At 42.5% G+C, this 18,091-nt stretch overlaps 1 protein-coding gene across 1 annotated transcript in view; it reads left to right on the top strand.

Annotated features, from left to right (window-relative positions):
* FNDC1 (fibronectin type III domain containing 1) overlaps positions 1 to 18,091 on the top strand; it is a 63,008-nt gene that overhangs the window by 21,428 nt on the left and 23,489 nt on the right. The window contains exons 2-11 of the mRNA XM_041424037.1: positions 1,530 to 1,739; positions 2,117 to 2,215; positions 4,011 to 4,125; positions 5,140 to 5,327; positions 5,979 to 6,086; positions 8,297 to 8,485; positions 9,259 to 11,622; positions 13,391 to 13,518; positions 15,261 to 15,372; positions 16,363 to 16,749. Coding sequence (XP_041279971.1) covers positions 1,530 to 1,739; positions 2,117 to 2,215; positions 4,011 to 4,125; positions 5,140 to 5,327; positions 5,979 to 6,086; positions 8,297 to 8,485; positions 9,259 to 11,622; positions 13,391 to 13,518; positions 15,261 to 15,372; positions 16,363 to 16,749 — 3,900 coding nt within the window. The remainder of the gene's footprint in view (positions 1 to 1,529; positions 1,740 to 2,116; positions 2,216 to 4,010; positions 4,126 to 5,139; positions 5,328 to 5,978; positions 6,087 to 8,296; positions 8,486 to 9,258; positions 11,623 to 13,390; positions 13,519 to 15,260; positions 15,373 to 16,362; positions 16,750 to 18,091) is intronic.

The following is an 18,091-nucleotide window of genomic DNA, read 5'->3' as shown; positions in this document are numbered from 1 at the left end:
AACTCTCTATTTTAATTGCATGAGAAATTGATGAAAAAGATGAAAACTGCAGCTTTGACTGGGGAAGCAGAGCTGTTGGGCTGCAGTGTTCTTCCCAGAACATGCAGGGCTGCTGAGAGAAAACCAGCACAGTGTACTTCCACTGCAGCCTGGGAGAGCGTGGCTGGTTGAGGGGAGATGTTACTCACCTCAGCCAGGCCTGGGACACTCAAGAGAAATGTGGACATCTGGGCATGTGATGCTTACTAATGGCACATGGGCTCCAGTGAGAGCCTAAGGGAGTTGGGCTGGCTTTGTCCAGTCCCAGGAGGACAGGGAAACATCTCTCAGCAGCCAGCTGCTCCTTGATGGGAGGCTGCAAGAAAGTCATTTCTTGGTGGGGGCAAAGCACATGTAGTGCTGTAATGCTGGGCAGCAGCTGCAGGTAGTTGTTCAAGAGGATTGGGTTGGATATGAGGAAAATGTATAAGAAATACCATGGTAGCAGGACCAGGAAAGGGATCATACCCCTGTATTTGGACTGGTGATACTCAGCTACTTTGAGTTCTGTGTCCAGTTTTGGGCCCCTCACTACAAGAAAGACATTGAGGTGCTGGGGGAAATCCAGAGAATGGCATCAAGGCTGGGAAAGAGCTGGAGCATAGGTCTTATAAAGGAACATTGTGGGAGCTGGAGTTGTTAAGCCTGGAGAAAAGGTCTCAGGGGAGACCTTGTTAATCTCTACAACTGCTTGAAAGGAGGTTGTAGCATGGTGGGAGTCAATCTCTTCTCCCAAGCTGCAAGTGACAGAACAAGAGGAAATGGTCTCAAGTTGCCCAAAAGGAGGTTTAGATTGGATACTAGGAAATTTTTTTTTCACTGAAAAGAGCTGTCAAGCCTTGAACCAGTGTGAATTCTTAAAAGAATGCTGCCAGCTTCTCAGCAAATGTTAAAAAATACCCAGCTTGCATGAGGTACCTTTTACAGTGCTCAAGGGATCATATTATGGGAGTTTGGGAAGTCAGGAATGAAGGCATGTGCAGAACAGACATTTTAGATATGCGTCTATTGGAGAACAGAACAATTAGAGATGGGTTTAGGAGAAAAGAACCTGGTTTTGATAGTAAAACTGTTCTGTGCTTCATTTTACACTGAACTTTAGCTCTTCCCAAAACAATAATGTACCAGTGTGCCTGAAGTGGGGAAAGGGGTTTTAAAAAAAGGAAAAGGAAAAGATTTAATCAGGAAAGCTACAAGACATCTCCAGTTTCTGGCAGGAGTCCTTGTATTACGATATATTTTCCCTTTCAAGGTCTTGCACCAGTTTGAAGGGCCTGGGAAAAGGCACTGTTGAGTATTGTACATCCTGCTTGGAAAGCTTGTTGTTACTCCAGTTTGGTTTTACAGAAACAATTAAAAAGCTGTAAAATTATGCCCTTTGTTCTGATCTTTATAGATGTGCTTCCAACAGATATACGTGGACTGCTGATATCATGTGCTTCATAGTAACTATCATGGGGTTTGTGTGTGTGTTTGCTTATTTTGTGAAGAGAAAGGCATGCCAAGCAGACCTCTGAGAGCGCGAGCTCAGTCTCCAGATGGCAAGTTACCTTTTCGGTGGAAACCACCTTATGGAGCAGGATTCAGGGGTCCACACAGCAGATCCCAAGGCTATCCCCGTGGATATGGAGAGAGCAACAGAAGGATGAGCTATGCCCCGATGCCACAAGAGCGACAAAACCAGGAAGCAAGAAAACTAGGTGAGTCAAATTTCCCTGATAGAACCTAGCTTAGCTAGCACTCTTCTGCAGGGGCTAGGTGAGCACATATCACATGCTGTCCTAGGTATCAATAAACCCTTCTTCCTGTAAATGAAAACACGTGTTTAATTGTGTTCCATGTCTTAGCAGAGGGAGGGTATTACTTAGAGAATAGGGTAGAAATTGTAGGAGAACTCGATGCTTTGTTAAAGTGACACCATGGGCAAGTTTGTCATATTAACAGCAGAGGGAAAGGGTGGAGAGAAGAGCCATAGCTCAGATTCTGCTTGCATGTGGTGGGACCACTCTGAAATCCATTCTTCCTTATAAATGAAAAAGGTTACAGGAAACCTTCTGTTTTTTCCCTGCATGCACAGCCTCTGAATCAGTTCATGTGGTTTCACTGCCATCAAGGAGCTCACAAGGATGGAGCCAACCTGTCTATAGGTCATCTTTAACTAAAAGAAAAGTCACAGGTATGTTTCTTTCGCATCTACTGTCAATGAGTGGAGACAATTGGATGCAAAGAGATAGCTTTGTGGTTTTTACACTTTTACAAAGTCTTTTGGTGCTAGAGCTACTAGATTTTTCTCTTTGTGGTAAAGAGCTTGATGGATGTCTCTAATTCTCTAATTCAAGCAGGATTAATAAAATAGTTCAACTTTGTAACATGGTTGGTTGAGTTTCTGAGGTCCTGGTTTTTGTTTTTTTTTTTTTCTTTAATCTTCTCCTCTCTGTCTACTGACAAATGTTATGCATTGCAGTAACTGCATGAGAAGACTTGATTAAATCAAAGCCAGGCCCCCTAAAATTATATACCTTCTTTCTCTCAGATCTATAACCCCTTTTTTGAAGGGCTGATTACCAGAAGCATCAACCCAGCAAAAGTTTTCACTTACATTGGAGAGAAGTCATTGCATGCTGCTGTTAAAAAGGATGACTGAGATTCTGTCATCTCCATGCCAGTGTGCTTTTCACCCCCTCACACTGTGATGTGAATGGCATGGGAATGGCAAAGTGTTTAGGAGATTTTGATGGTGATAAACACCTATGCCAGAACTGAGAATTGTGCCTGAACTGTATTGAAATCCCATCTCACACCTTTTCCTTTCTCATGCTCACTTTTTTCTTCAGGTGCTCCCATTACAAAACTTTGTAAATAGGTCCCCTAAGCTACTTGTGGGTAGTAGATGGGTCCTCTTGGTCATTTTTGTATAGTAGCTGTTTGGCATGGAAAATCTGGAACTGTATGAAAACTCTGTGTTAAAAACCTGTTTGGAAGAGGGGAAATGTGCCTCCCTGCTACCTGCCATTTGTGCAGGTAGTGCTGGGTTTTGGGCTAATGCCCTTCTCTTGCTGAAGAGAAGGGCAATCTCTCTCTCAATTTCAGTCATATATGAGTAAGATCCCTAGAGAATGAGATGATCCTCCAGAGTTTACTGGCTCCTTTCCTTTCCTGAGACATCAATATTTTTTCCAATGTTGCTTGTCTATAAAACACTGTCTGGAAGGTCGTGCCTTGTACAATCTGTGCCTTTGGGAGACTTGGAAATAGTTGCCATTACACTAGTAAGGAAAAGTAATAAATCTCTCATTGGCCAGTAGATAGACTAGACTAAAACAACTCTGATGGACAGATAGAAAAGGGAACCTCATCAAAATATCAAATTAGTTTCACTTAATTTTAAAATTTTGTAAATTATTTGCAAAAGGTACTCTGATATGTCAAAACAGCCCACTTCAATGATTTTTTTCTTTATTTTTCTTGCATACCATAAAAAAATAAAGCTGAATTCAAACAACCTGTTTGAAACACTCAAAACCATAAAATATACACTAATTCTCCTTGTGAAAAATTTTTTGAAGAAGGTTTTATTGCCCTTCAAAATAAAATCCGATTTTAAAATCTCAGAATTTTCTTTAAGACAAATTTTCTGCTCTCCATGTACTTCTAGCAGTGCATTTGCCAGAGATGGTGAATATCAGGATGTTAATAAAACATTTGCTGTGAGTAACAGTTTGGGGACAAGTAGACTACTGAAGGATTGTAGAATGTATTAGTACTATGGCCTTGCAGGCACACAGCTAACAAAAGAAATTATCTTTCCATGAAATACCATCAGTAATCAATGGAATTAATTTTCCACTCCCACTTGTATTTCTAAATCAACTGTGTGGTGTGAATATTATTACGTCAGTTGAAAACATTTGCTGTTTTTTAAGAGAACTCCAATGTTGTTAATGATATGCTGTTCTGTTTTGCCTTTTCAGAGGAGGAAGAGGTGGAGGTGGCACAAGACATAACTGTTCGAGTTATGTCCTCTCAGTCTGTGCTTGTTACTTGGACAGACCCACTGTATGAAAAGCGGAAGGTTGCAGCAAGCAGGTACTTAGCCCTGGGTTTTTAAATGGCTACTGAAGGGGAGCTGCTGCCAACACTCTACTGAATGCTTTTGCATTCATTTAATTGCTGTTGGTTATGAGAATAATTTAGCTTGCCTTGTAGCACCCTGCTTGTTATCATTTAGAGATCTGTGTGAGTGTTATACTCACACAGGGGTTTACATCTCTTCTGAAATGTTGCCAGCACCAGCTCTGGTATTTATTTGGCTGTCCCAGTGTTGGTATATCACCACAGCCAGAAAAACCCCAAAGATGCATGGGCAAAGAAGGAGCGGGGGCGAGGCACAGCCCACAGAGGTGAGGTGTTGAGTTGTCAAAACAGACTACAGCTTCGAGATGACCATGCTGTAGGTGGAGTGGGAAAGACACATCACTGCAGCGGGAAAGACACCCATCATTGCACCCTGCATCCTTTAACCCTCCAGAAAACCCATGCAGTTGAGGCTGAGCAGGCTGGGGCGCCTCTGAGTGAGAGCTTGGCTTGTGGCAGCATGCTGCAGCAGTTGGAGACCAAAACAAACAAGAAAATGGGCTGGAAACTGCCAAAGATCTGAAAACGCTGGATTGTGTTGCTCAGCCTGGGAATACTGACGAGCGGTGTAAACTGGTGCTGAAATGCCCTGAGAGTCACAGCAGGAAAACTATTAATTTTAGATGTTCTCTATTTCTTTGTGGAAGCAGTTTTCTAGGCAGACAGGTGGGAACTGAACCACTGGTGCTGCTCTGGGAGCAAGGGCCTGCCAGCAATCCAGCCATGCTCATGGCCATGGGGTCATCTTGAAGAGTCAATCCCTTGGGGTGAAAGCAATCACACTCCATTAGAGGAAGGAAAAATATGCTGGGTTTTGTTGTTGGTACTTTGTTGTTTGCACTTTGGTAGGTTCCTCCCTAAGACCCAGCAGGCTACTAGAGGGCAAAGCATCCCTGTCCCACTCTGGTTCTGCTAATACTAGGCTCCCACACTCTCACTTTTATTTTCCTGTGTTTCTGGTGCCAGGCAGTATAATGTTCGCTATCGGGAAAAGGGGGAATCAGCAAGGTGGGATTACAAGCAGGTGTCCAACCGGCGGGCACTGGTAGAGAACCTGCTGCCAGACACCATGTACGAGTTTGCCATCCAAATCTTGGAGGGAGAAAAGGAAGGCAAATGGAGCGTGTCTGTTTACCAGCGGACCCCAGAAGCAGGTATGCATTCAAGGGGTCCTTGGGCTAACACAAGTCATAGGGTTTGAGCTGTGGAATAGGGCTGACTTGAGGGAAAGCCAGAACGAGCCAAGTGATTGCTTGGGGCAGCAGAGGGTTGAGAGTATGGGAAAGGTCTCATTGCTGCTGCCTGCATCCCTGTAGTAGTGAAGCACACCAGGGGAGCACATCCAGCTGATCTTGTGGTGCAAGGAGAACAAAGGAAAGTGGCATAGGAATTTTTGCAGGATGGTTCAGCACCTTGGACCCCTGCAGAGAGATGTGCCCCTTCCTTTGAGAAGAGCAACCTGGCTTCCATTCCTCTTTGAGGACAGCAAATTTAAATCCTCCCTCCACCATGGAGAAGCTGTCAGGCCCCTTTGGTACAGGGAAATTGTCCATAACAAATGACTGTGTCATTCTGGCTAAGCCACAATAGCAGTCTTGTGCAGATTTCCTGTTCTTAAAATTATGGAATAAAATTTCACTATGGCAGTCTGAGAGAGGGATGTGACAGAGACAAGCATGGACCTGAGCCATGTATACTCTTCATGTTTATCTTTGAAGTAGCTGTATAGGAATCTCTGCTATGGAGCAAAAGGTGTATGCTGTGCTGAGTCTTACTTGCCTCTTCTGTGTATGGCTGTTTCCCAGCTCCTGCCAGTGCACCTGAAAATTTGGATGTTTGGCCATTAAAGGGGAAACCAACCTCTGTAGCTGCATCCTGGGATGCTCTTCCAGAGAGCGAAGGAAAAGTCAAAGGTGAGTCCTCACTGTTGGTTTCTAACTCCCTGAAGGAGCTGTTGTTCCCAAAGGCAGACTGCTGCTCTGCAGTAGGCTGGAACCTTGGCTGTGCCAGGATTCTTTCACTTGATTAAACCCAAGCAAGATTTACATGTTTCCAGCCCGGTGTCTCCACAGTGCCACTGAGAAACCACTGTCCATGTCTGCCTGGGATGTCACAGAGGTTCCTGGGGTAACATGCATGCACATTTTACCTCTTCTTACATTAATAGGCAGGTCAAAATTAGGCTAAAGAAAGAAGTTTCCAGAAAAATTTTAAAGAATTAATTGTAGAGGAAAAATTGGGTGGTTGTCAAGAAAGTGAGTGGGTTTATGTTGTGTTTTATTTCTAGTTTGTCATGGAAGGAAATCCTCAGCTTAAGAAGAAAACACAAATCTGATTTCAGAAGATCTCATGCATAAATCTTTTGTACTATAGTGTTATTGGACATAGTCATAAAGATAGTTTGCCAGTTGGCTAAGATTTGCGTAGAATTAAAGAAAAAAGAAAAAGTTCTTTCTGGGATTTTTTTCCATTTCCCTCTGAAATTGAGGCTGATTTTTTTAGCCTCCTGTTCTTCAGTGGTTAACAAGATTGTGTTCTCAAATTACACAAGTTTTTGGAGGTCTCTTATCAGCACTACAGCATCTCAGGATTTGAAAAATCATTGGCCTGGAGGGGCGTACACTGTGTCTGTAAGACCTGCTTTATGTGTTCTTCAGGACAGTGGTGGAATTCCTTCCTTTTTTGAAGTCAGTAGAAGTCTTGCCAATTACTTCAGTGGAGCTGCAGTTGTGTCCAAGAATCATTCTTTCTGTAAGAAGGGTCATGCAGGGACATTATCTGATATTTCAAGTCTGCTCCTAACTTTGACCAATCTGTAGCCCTTTGTGCAGTTTTGTCTGCATTGTTATTAGATGATTCATCCAAGGCAATAGTTTTAAAGATACCTAATATTTAAGGGCTGAATTCTTATACACATTATATTTCTGTTTGAGTATGAAGTGTTACAGGAGATGTCTTATTTTTAAACTAAGTAAATGACAAGATATTTTTACTGGCTAAATAAAATCACTGAATTAGCATTTCATGGGCATTTTGATACAATGTAGTAATCAGGATTTTTTGTCTTTTGATCCTTTTGTTTTTCAGTCATGTCCATTTTTATGTATTTATACCACATATTAAAATAATGGGAAAAAATATTCTCCAGTAGTCATTTAAGAGTTATCAGAAGGTACACCAGTGTCTCTGCCATGAAAGCAATGCCTGTGTAAAAAGAAGAAAAAGAAAAAAGATTCAGAGAAAAGGGATTTATGCCTTCTGATACCTTGATTTGTTTTTCAGTGGAGCATTAAATGTATTTCCATATAAAATATAAATTATTTTTTTCCTTTGATTTTGATGAACTGTGCATGGATTATTTCTTGACAAAATAAATATGGGCTCACTCTCAGGAAAAAAAAAAAAAAAGATGCCATTATGTTATAGAGTTTTCTCATTGTGGCACTGTGGCTCCTCAGGTATTATTGTGGGTTTTTGTATAGGGAGAGAAAGCTGGCAACCCATGAAATGTATTATCCAAACCCTGGGTTTGTCTGATACCTGTGCTTCTTACAGAGGATTTGAAAAGAAAACAGAGTTTGCACAGATCTGGCATCTCACCTGTGCCTCTTGGGAGTATAATGGGAAGATTCCTCTTTATGCCCAGATGCCCAGAATTGTTCCTGTAGGGATGAAATTTCTCTCAATACAGAAAGCTAAGACAGAGCACAGGTATCACAGTAATTCAAAACTCAAAGGTGAGAGCAGGGTGAGTTTCAAAGTGGCAACCAGACCTTTCTTTGCTCTCTCTGCTGTGGTGATTCACCCTAGCTCTGGCTAAGCACAGTGTGTCATATTTAGAATTTGTTGGACAGACGTGATGTTGCTACCATTTGGCAAATCTGCAGTGCTGATATTTTCTGGTAGAAGTTTCTCTTCTGAATAAGAAATATTCAACTTAACCTACATATATACGTGTATCTCTCTCTCATGTCTTTATACTCCAGCTGTTGACTCAGCGTGCATTGCCAGTGTATTAATTTTAGTAATGCACGTTCTAATTCATCCTACCCATACAGTCTGTCCGCTGGAAACAGGACTGTTTTCAGTTTCCTCCTTCCAACCGTCTGCCAAATCATTTCAGAATACATTCTTTCATACGCCCCGGCTCTCAAGCCATTTGGAGCAAAGTCCATCACCTACTCTGGAGCTACAACATCAGCCATAATAGATGGTCTGCAGGCTGGGGAGCGCTATATTTTCAAAATTCGTGCAGCAAACAGGAGGGGACCGGGTCCTCAGTCAAAAGCCTTCAGTGTCGTCATCCCAGCAGGTGAGCATCAAGCCATGAACCAGTGCTGTAGTTCACCCACTCTAGTCTTGGTCCCAGTTGTGTTAATCCTTACTGACTCAACTCCTCTGCACTCTGTCTGACCTGTGGGATTTGACTTCCTTGGTATTGTTTCTGTTTGCTCTTTTTATCACTATATCGTCCAAATAAGTCTTTGTCACTCTGCAGCATGCAAAAGGTCACTTTTATGGACATTTTAGCCTCTTAAATAAATGCATGCCATAATCTATGACAATACTATGTGTTCTTGTTATCCAAAGGCCAAAGAATGCAATGCTCTGGGTTTTTGGCTGCTCTGTTCCTGATAGCTCCCACTCTTGAAAGTCACTTAGTGTCTCACTCAGATACTAGTCCTTGTGTTTGGCTCTTGCCAAAAAGTTACTGTTGTAGGGACGGAATATTTGCTGGGTTAAAGGTGGGCCACAGCCTTTCATGGGATAATGCAGCACCATCCCATCAACATGACTAAGTTCTGCTGAAGATTTGATTTCCCTGAAAGGGTGTTGCAGTCCCTGATTTTACATATTTGATTTTAATTGGTCTAAGTTTTACCCAAGCTACAGTAATTCCACATAGGTACCTTCCTACAACCCAAATCTTATCTTGGCTGGACTCCACAGCCTGGTTAATACAGAAATAATTATTGCCTCATATTCTCATAAGTTTTGTTCTTGCTACCTGGGTGTTTTCTGATTTTGGTCAGTTTTTGTGAATCTTCTATTGTTGTGAATAAACACTTTTCTTTTTGCCTCTAGCTGCTCATGAGGATTCAGTTGCTCAGCAAAAGACAAATATCCAAGATAATTCAGAGGCTAAAAAGACTGGGAATGCTGGCTCATCTGCTTCTCAGAGTTCTTCTGTTTCTTCAAATGCCCAGCCATCACCTTCTTCTAAGCAGCTGTCTGTTCATTCACCTAGCGTTAGTGATAAAAAGAGTCTTCTTTCTGAATATAAGAACAAAATCTTGACTCGAGGAGTCCTAAGTAAATCTCAGTTACCTTCTAGAAAGACAGGAGAGCAGGAACCTGATCTCCAATCCACTGAGGTGACAGATGATGGCGATTTCTCCCAGGAAGCTACAACATCACCACCAAAAGCCCAGGACCAGGGGAGAAATGTTAAACCTTTGTTCCATAGTCGGCCAATCCACCCTGTCCTTGCCTCAGGGAAGATGTCTATTCGAACCCACTCATCTGAGGTGTCAAGCCAGATGGGCACAGAGGAACGTGAGCCACCAGCACTGTTACCATCATCATCACAACACTCTTCTGCCTCATCCGCTCCCAGATACACAGATAATGAAACCAAGCAATTGAGACAAAGCAACAACAATGTGCCTTCTAAGACCTCTTCCCATCCTCTGCCTGCCAAAAGTAATGGTAATGTGGAAGGGAAGCCTGACCCCGTGCTGGTGAAAGAGTCTTCTAAAGCTTCAGAGCCTGGTCGCCAGGCCTTGCCATCAAGTCGGCAGGCTGCTGTCCCTCTTGAGGGTGTCTCAGGCCATCGCAGTAGGTCTGGCTCTCTAGGTCGTTCACACCAACCTGCTTCAAAATCAGCAGATTCCCATGCTCATAGTAGCCATAATGAGTTTGACAGTGAAGAAGCAGAGAACAGAGCAGGACAGCCAAGTTCTAGGTTGCAGCAAACAAGGCTATCCGCAGGCTCCAGTTCCCGCACATGGAAAGATTCAAAGTCAGCGGTGGCGGCAGTCTCATCAAGGTCTGCTGTTCCTGGTTACACTTCACCTCACTCTCGCTCCTCCACCAGTGCCAAATCCAAGGGAAAGGATGTTGATAAGAATTATAAGGAGGACTCACAAGATGAAAATCCCTTATTGCCGTCTTTGCCCTCTTCCAGGCAGTCTTCTTCAGCAATCTACTCCAAGAGAAGAAATCCTCAGGTCGATTCTGATTCCCTCTCCAGAGAGACACATGGTGAAAAATCACCCCACTCTGACTCAGAAGAACAACAAAGTCAAACAGTTGCTCCAGAAAAGCATTCTCTTTTGCAGTCTTCTCTTTCCAAATACAAACCTGAAGAGCAGGGCAATCGGGAGGTAAAAGAAAAGCTTGCTCGATCAAAACCAAGCGAGTCTTTGCCTAGAAAGACACTCTCTTCTCGTCTTCCAGTGGAGAAGACCTCTCACTCACAACCTCCACAGAGGGCACAAACCAGTCCTTCCATCCTGCATTCAAGGGGCCGGCGCCTCCCATCTCACCGTGCCATCTCATCCCAAAGTAATGAAGAGTTGCAGGAAGATGATGATGAGGATGAAACAGAGGGCAGTGACAGAGCAAGCAGGCAGTCTGTGTTTCTTAAAGAGGTGTCCTCTTCTAGGGGATTATCTGCTTCTTTCTCTCAGGGAAGCTCAAGTTCATCTCAATCAAAGCAACAGCATCCAGGTTCTCAGGTACCTTCCTACAAACCAAAACTCACTCAGCCAGACTCCAGTTCTGCCAGTGATACAGCAAAAGACAACCAGTATAATCAAAGGCTGTCACACACTTCGAGACAAACTCGTCCTTCATTACCTACTCGCTCAGGAGCTACTACCAGAACAGTGTCCCAAACAGAGAAGAAAAAGGGCTTGTTGCCCTCAAAAATGTCTAACACTGAACTTCTTCAAAAAGTTCCTTCCCCTTCTTCATCTAAATCTCATCAGTCAGTTTCTAATGAAGAGGATGATTATTACAGTGAACATGATCAGAATGAAATGGAAGAGAAACCCACATCTTTGGCAGCAAAACGGTCCCCTTCTGTTTCTAGAGGTAACAAAAACGTATATGAAGACACTGCTAGCAATAAAAGAAAATCTATGGACACTCTTCTACCTCACAAAGTAAGTTCTGAAGAAGAAGAGACAGAAAAACCTTCAATATTAAAAATGTCTTCTCCTGAGTCACCAAGAAGCTCTGCCATAGCATCACAGATTACTCAGTCCTCTAATAAACATACCCCATCTAAACCAAGCTTTGTCTGGCCACGTTCTTCTGCATCTACCACCACACACACCATTTCTCCAGCAGTTTCCTCCACTTTGTCTCCTCGTCAGCGACTATTGAACTCCAGGCTAGGGAGCCCTTCTCAGCGCCAATTTGTTAGACCTCCTTATAGACCAGGTATCCTGTCTTTGTTGTATTAATGTCACTAATCCTGCCTTTGTTGTATTAATGTCACTAATTGTGTTTTTCCTAGGATCAGCAGTTAGATGGAAAGTCCTCCAGCAGGATGCAGGTTCAGTTATTTAGTATAATGTGTTGCTTTTTATTTTGGTGGTTGCTGGGAAGCCCAGTTCTGGAGGACATTGCCGATTTGGTGTAATGTGGTGTCCCAGACCCTTTCTCCTGTGGTCTGATCTGCACAGGATCCCGTGATCCACAAAGAGGGTGACAGAGTTAGGTGCTAAATTGGAGAAGTTCCTTATTGAGCAATGACTTCACCAAATGCTCATTGAAAGCCCATTTGTACTCAGAATATGCCAGCCTCTCAGGTATGTAGCTCTTCATCAAGGATTGCTAAAAGACCTTTGTATGTTCCATAGTACCACCTTGCCCATGCCTAGACAGTGAGGTGTTTCCTTGTGTTTTCTTTGATGCATTTTTAAGCCACTTTCCTCTTTTTTCTAAGTGATAGCTCAGGGTTGCCCATACAGCCAGGTTGAGCCCATCACAGCCAGGCCATCTAATACATTTATGGCTGTGATTTACCCCAAAAGTTAGGCTTGCTTTCTGACAGAATGTCTGCAGACCTGGGTAGTAGAATAGAGGGTCCACTGCACATCAAGGTATTTATTCCACATGTCACCAATGGAAAATCCCTGACAGCCTCAGTGACCTTGCTAGGTAGAAATACCTTTTGTCCCTCCAATGCATGGACATCCAAAATAGTATTTAGTGATTTGAGTGTTTTAGTAAATACCTTCTGTGTTATCCATAGGTAGTAATGTTTGGTTTGAAGTGTCCTCCCTGCTACACAATGAGGACTGTGCAGCTGGGCTGTTGCATTTGCTATGCTTTACTCAGTGTTGTGTAGAGATTCACCAGCTTAAAGAGCTTTAAGATGGGAGTAGACCTTGAATAATACCATGGGGGATGAGATGTATGGCTGAAAAAAATAACAGATTTCTGTATGGAGGTTATTTAAGGTTACTAGTAGCAATGCAGTTGTGAAGTTATAGCAAACAAGTGTTCAGGTAATTTTTTTCCCCAGTCTATATTTTTCCCTCATTATATTTTTCTGGAGGCAAGTCTCACATAAGATGTGAAATTTACTTCCCTTTCAGAGCTGTGGGGCCTACAGCTCAGTGCTGCTGCTTCTCCACTTCTGACGTGAGTGTACTTCTGTTTAGCAGTAGTTTTTCAGCTAGAGAAGGAGATTCCTTCCTTTTCCAGGTTAAACAAAATAGGTGTGGAGATAATTCTTATGCCCTCTCCTTTCAGTTTGTCACTACATCTTTGTATAAGGATAGGATTGAACAACTGGTTGTGTTTAATAATGGTTTCTTTCTTCATCCCATTTCTGAAAGATCACTTACAAAGATCACAAACATTTTAATGACTGTAGTGCCATGAAGAAATGTTGCCCTGCTTTCTTAAAAAAAAAGAGGGAATAGAGAGACCAAATAAACATGATAGAGATGAACAATGAGTGTTTATCCTCTTCAGAAAAAACAATTTCAGATTCTTGTGTCAGCTGCAAAAATCTGGCAATGTCACTACAGTTGCCCCAAGAAGAAGTGGAGTGCCTGGTTTGTAGAGTGTGGTGAGGCCTCTTTCTGTTCTTGTTTATATTCAGATCAGCCAGAAAATGCATTTACTTCCAATTTAAAATATGACTTGTAGGTTGCACTGCTTTCTTCAGAATAGTGTGTTTTCTTCCCTGTTTCAGGTTATAATGGCAGACCAAATCTTACTTGTAAAAATGGAAATGGAAATGGAAATGGAAAAGTAAACACTGGTAATAATGGAAAACCAAGTGGACAGAAAGTAATCAATGGCCCTCAAGGAGCAAAGTGGGTAGGGTGACCTTCTCTCTAAATTCAAGATGTTTTGGCCTTTTACTGTACTTGTATTTTCATTAAGAAAAGCACTGTCCCCCATCAATGCAGCTTTAAAGTTTAGTTTCCACTGTTCCACTGAAATCTAATGACAAATCCTGGGTTTTGTTATTTTAACATTTTAAATTTAAAACCTGATGGGTTGAATTTTAAATTATAACATTACTCTTATAAAATTTAGAGAAATATTTTTTCATCAAAGTCAGTGAGATTTGTGCTCCCCAGTGACTTTGGGACTCTTGACACAGTGGGCTGTTGTCTGCTCTGCATTGTGAGTGGAGACTGCCTGGAAAAGCTGCTGTGAAAGATGTGTTCAGCAATGCTTCTCCCAGACTTGCACCTCAGGTAGAAGATCCTGACCAAGACTTCTGAAATAAAAAGTGCCTCCATAACTGTCACAATGCTTTAAATGCACTTATGCAGGTTTTTGTTTCCTCATCTTTCCAGAGGTGTATGCAGAAGAGCTCAGATGCCATTGATAGGAAAACCCCACAAGCTGCATACATGCCCATACCTTGTCTTTTAGCATCCTTTACAATGAACTTTTAACCAAGGAGAGCAAGGGAAAGAACTGGTGCTTCCTGCATGTTTTCCCAAGAGCTGAGCAGTAGGACTCTGTGATCAGCCTCCTTGGCATTAGCAGAGCTGCCTGCACATGGCATGACACATAAAGACATTTATTTTATGGCCACTTCAATCTTGCCATTTTCATTAGAGGAACATTAAAAAGTGCATTAGATGGGTCACATTCCAGGGAGGCATTTTGAGAAGCATGCCCAATGTCCTTCAAATGGATTCCAGAAAGTGGGCTAGGAAGGTCCTTGGAATGCCATGGGGCATTTCTCTGCCTCTTGAGGGGAGGGCATTGCTGCTAGCAGGATGAACACCTTGCAAAGCAAGAGGATCTATGCCAAATCTGGTGCCTGGAGGGCTTCAGAGACTGAGCTCGTAATCGGCTGTCCTTCCTGCTGCAGTCTTTTTCTCAGCTCCAGATGTAAGTCTGTCTTGCCAACCTGGAATTGCTGTTTCTGTCCCCTTCCCAGTTTCCTCACAGTACTTAACACCTTTTGCATTTTTGTGTTCTGTGGCTCAGTGTCTGTTACCTCAGGTTAAAACAGCATACAGTTCAGCTATTTTGGGTTGAAATAGCAAAAAGGACTGAATTATAACAGCAGTTAGCTCTGGAATTCAGTCCAAGCTCTCAGACATATTTGCTTTATGAGACAGAGGCTTTTCTTCAGTCTCCTGCCCCAATTAAAATCTTAGCTACTTTGTTTTCACTGCCATTTCAAAATAAAGTAACTAGTCTAATATTTAATTTTTTTTTTTTTAGTTAGACGTAATTCTAAATCCCATCTTGAAAATGGGTCCATGTCATACCAAAATCAATATTATAGGAATTCACCTTGGGAGTCGCACAGCCAAAGAAAATCAAGGGATTTGCTCATTTGCACACTGGAGCTACAGTAGGTAATATGAATATGGCTGTGCAGCTCTGGACCCCAGTTCCTGGGACTCTGCTTTCTTCAGCAATGATATTTCAGTGGTTACTATACACTTCATTTTAAAAGTTCAAGTGTGTTGCAGCTATTCCTGAACATCACACTTAGTGGCTGAATTTCCCCAGGATTTCTGTTGCTGTGAAATTTCATTTCCCCTCCTCTTGGGTTAGCTAAACTTGAGTCCATCTATTGCTTTTAGATTGTAGATCTTGGCCGAGGGCTAGTGTTAAATGCTGAAGGAAAATACCTCCAAGACTCCCAAGGCAACCCTCTCCGAGTGAAATTAGGAGGGGATGGACGTACAATTGTTGGTAAGTTGCAACTTCCTTCTTACAGAAAAAAGCTCTACAGTTGTTGTACACATGGTACAAATCCTTGAGCTGTTGAATGCTTCAGGCATCCCCAGGCCCCTTGCAAGCCATTTGGAGTTGCTTGTGCCTCAAGTCTCCACCAGAGTCAGCACATTGCAGGACCTGGGGAGGCTTTGAGTCACCCTGTGAGATTCCAGACTACGAGGCAGCAAGAATCACTCAAGTCCATCACACTTGTATCAGCATTAGAAAGGACTGCAGAACTGAGCCAGAATAAGGACTGATGAGTAGAATAAGGGTTGATGATTGTTTATATCTTTGTATGCATACGAATAATTATTCCCCACTGCTAGCACTGTACTAGCCATATGGATGTGTTTATTTCATTTTTTCTTCTAAAGCCGACCACAAATAGTAAGAAACCCTGTTTGTGTTCTCTGAAGACTGCTGTTAGCATGTCAGTCCATCTGTAAGATCTCTTGAATACAAATTTCAGTGCCTATTGTTAACCTGTCTGCCATGAATATTTACAGTACCCAGAATTTGGCACACAAATTTATCTGCCATGACAGCATCTTGCCAGCTCATCTCAGATTTTCCTTGCATGTGTTTGACATTAAGGAGCAGAATATGGATTCATCATACATTTCATCAACAGTTAGTTGATGAGAGTGACTTAGATGAAACGCTGTCATTGTCTGCACATTGTGGTTCTGAAATGAAACGTCCCTGGAGCGTTTATCAAACAGCTGAAAAATGTGAACACCGTGGTGGTTTTTTTGAGGTTTTTCTGAACCACTTTCCAGCTTCCCAGCCATGGCTCTTTCCTAAGTAACACTCTCCTTCTCTGTCAGTTTACTTAGAGAAGGTTCTATTCACTCTATTCAGTGCTTTTGTAGCATCTACTGTGATAAAACACAGTAATGCTTAATGCTATAAGCCTGAAGTGGATTAATGATGAGATTTTTTGGTTTTGTTCTTCTCTCTTAGATGAAAAGGGTGCTCCAATGGTGAGTCCTGATGGATTGCCTTTGTTTGGACATAGCAGATTTAGTAAACCTGTAGCGAGTGCACAAGATAAACCAATAATAAGCCTTGGAGGAAAGCCTCTGATTGGTCTTGAAATGATTAAGAAAACAACCACTCCCTCAACAACTACTACAACAATACCTACAACAACTACCACGACAACCACCACAACCACTACAACAACTGTTGCTACAACCACCACCACCACCACCACTCCTGAACCGACCACCACTGAGCCGCCCACCAAGAAACCCACACCAACCTGTCCTCCAGGCACCTATGGAGAGTATGATGATGAAGGCAACTTGCTCCTGGGGTTTGATGGCCTGCCAGAGTGCAATGCAGAAGGTAATTTCCTTTTGTGCTCTTTGAATTTCCGTGGCTGTGCTGTTTGTTACAGCACAGTTACACGGATGTGGAATGGTGGAGAATCTGCCTCTGAAGATTTTGGTCTGTTTGGTAAGGTAGGAGCTGAGACTACAGCTCATGAAGAAGGGTTTGGGTGTTAAATGGATTTTTACTGGAAAATGCCAGTTTTCACCAAAGCTGAGGTTTTTTGTGAAACTGTGTTGTTTTCAGCAAATTTCTTACATTGTGTTGGATACACTTTTATCACATATGTTCACTCACAGGGGTACAAGTATAGGCAGTAGCTTTGTGGTCAAAGCATTTACATATAAATTTTTCTCATTCCATTTCAAGCCAGGGTAGGAGCTGGAAGAGCTATACATTTTGTATGTTTTGTGTTCATTTATCACAATGAATTCTGAAAAGTCTCTCTTTTGAGCCATAGTGGAAACAGCATTTGCAAAGTGAGATTCTTGTTCTCTTGCCAGCCCTTAGAGATAGACTGTCCAGCAGGAATGCAGCACAGCACAGATGAGAGCTGGTGAAAGGCAACCCAGTTCTCCACAGATAAGGCAGAGAGTTCTACACTGATTTCTTTGGTATCTGAAGATACAAACCAGTGTTAGTGCATGTCATTTTTCCTTATTGCAGTTGTACAAGCTTAAGTTGTGGTGCCAAACTGAAATCCAAAGTAAACACATATAAATGCACTAGAGTCTTTGGGTGTTGAGCCTGTTTCCTACCATGTTTTATGCTTTCAGCACCTGGATTGCAAGTGAGTTAGCTGCTCATTTTGCCAAACCAGATCAGGGTGCACCATGGTAGCCCCTTACCCATCCCATTTTTAGGTAATCCTCAACTCGTTCTACCAATGGGCAGCACAGCCATAACTATACCAGCATGTTGTCAGTCAGACATCTGACAACTGCAGCAGCCAGTTTTAATGGGTAGTGAAGCCCCTTTACCTTTCTCCTATACACCTGTATCTCTTAAGTCAAAGTAGATTTACAAGTGGGTTATGAAACCATGGCCTAGGAAGCTGAACTGTCACTTTGAAAAGGGCAGTGATATAGAAAGGTGTGGCTCCAGCAACTCACAGCGAGTCTAGGGATGGCATCTTGGGAGAAGATCTCAGAACAGAAAACAAAATTCCCTTATCAGAGGCCCATGGAAGTTAATGAGTCAGAGATGCCAGCTCCTTGTGCAGGTGAAATTAAAGTGAGTTCTATGTTAGAATTTATTAACAATTAGCCACATCTGACACTGTGCAGTTATAGAAGCATGCTTGCATGTGTAGCTGTGCACAGATGTGTACGCATACACGCACACACATACACATATT

This window comes from Onychostruthus taczanowskii, unplaced genomic scaffold, assembly GCF_017590055.1.
Source record: "Onychostruthus taczanowskii isolate IOZ18803 unplaced genomic scaffold, ASM1759005v1 scaffold8, whole genome shotgun sequence".
Taxonomy (NCBI): Eukaryota; Metazoa; Chordata; class Aves; order Passeriformes; family Passeridae; genus Onychostruthus; species Onychostruthus taczanowskii.
Note: the sequence above shows the minus strand (reverse complement) of the source record. Positions and strands in the feature narration are given on the sequence as shown.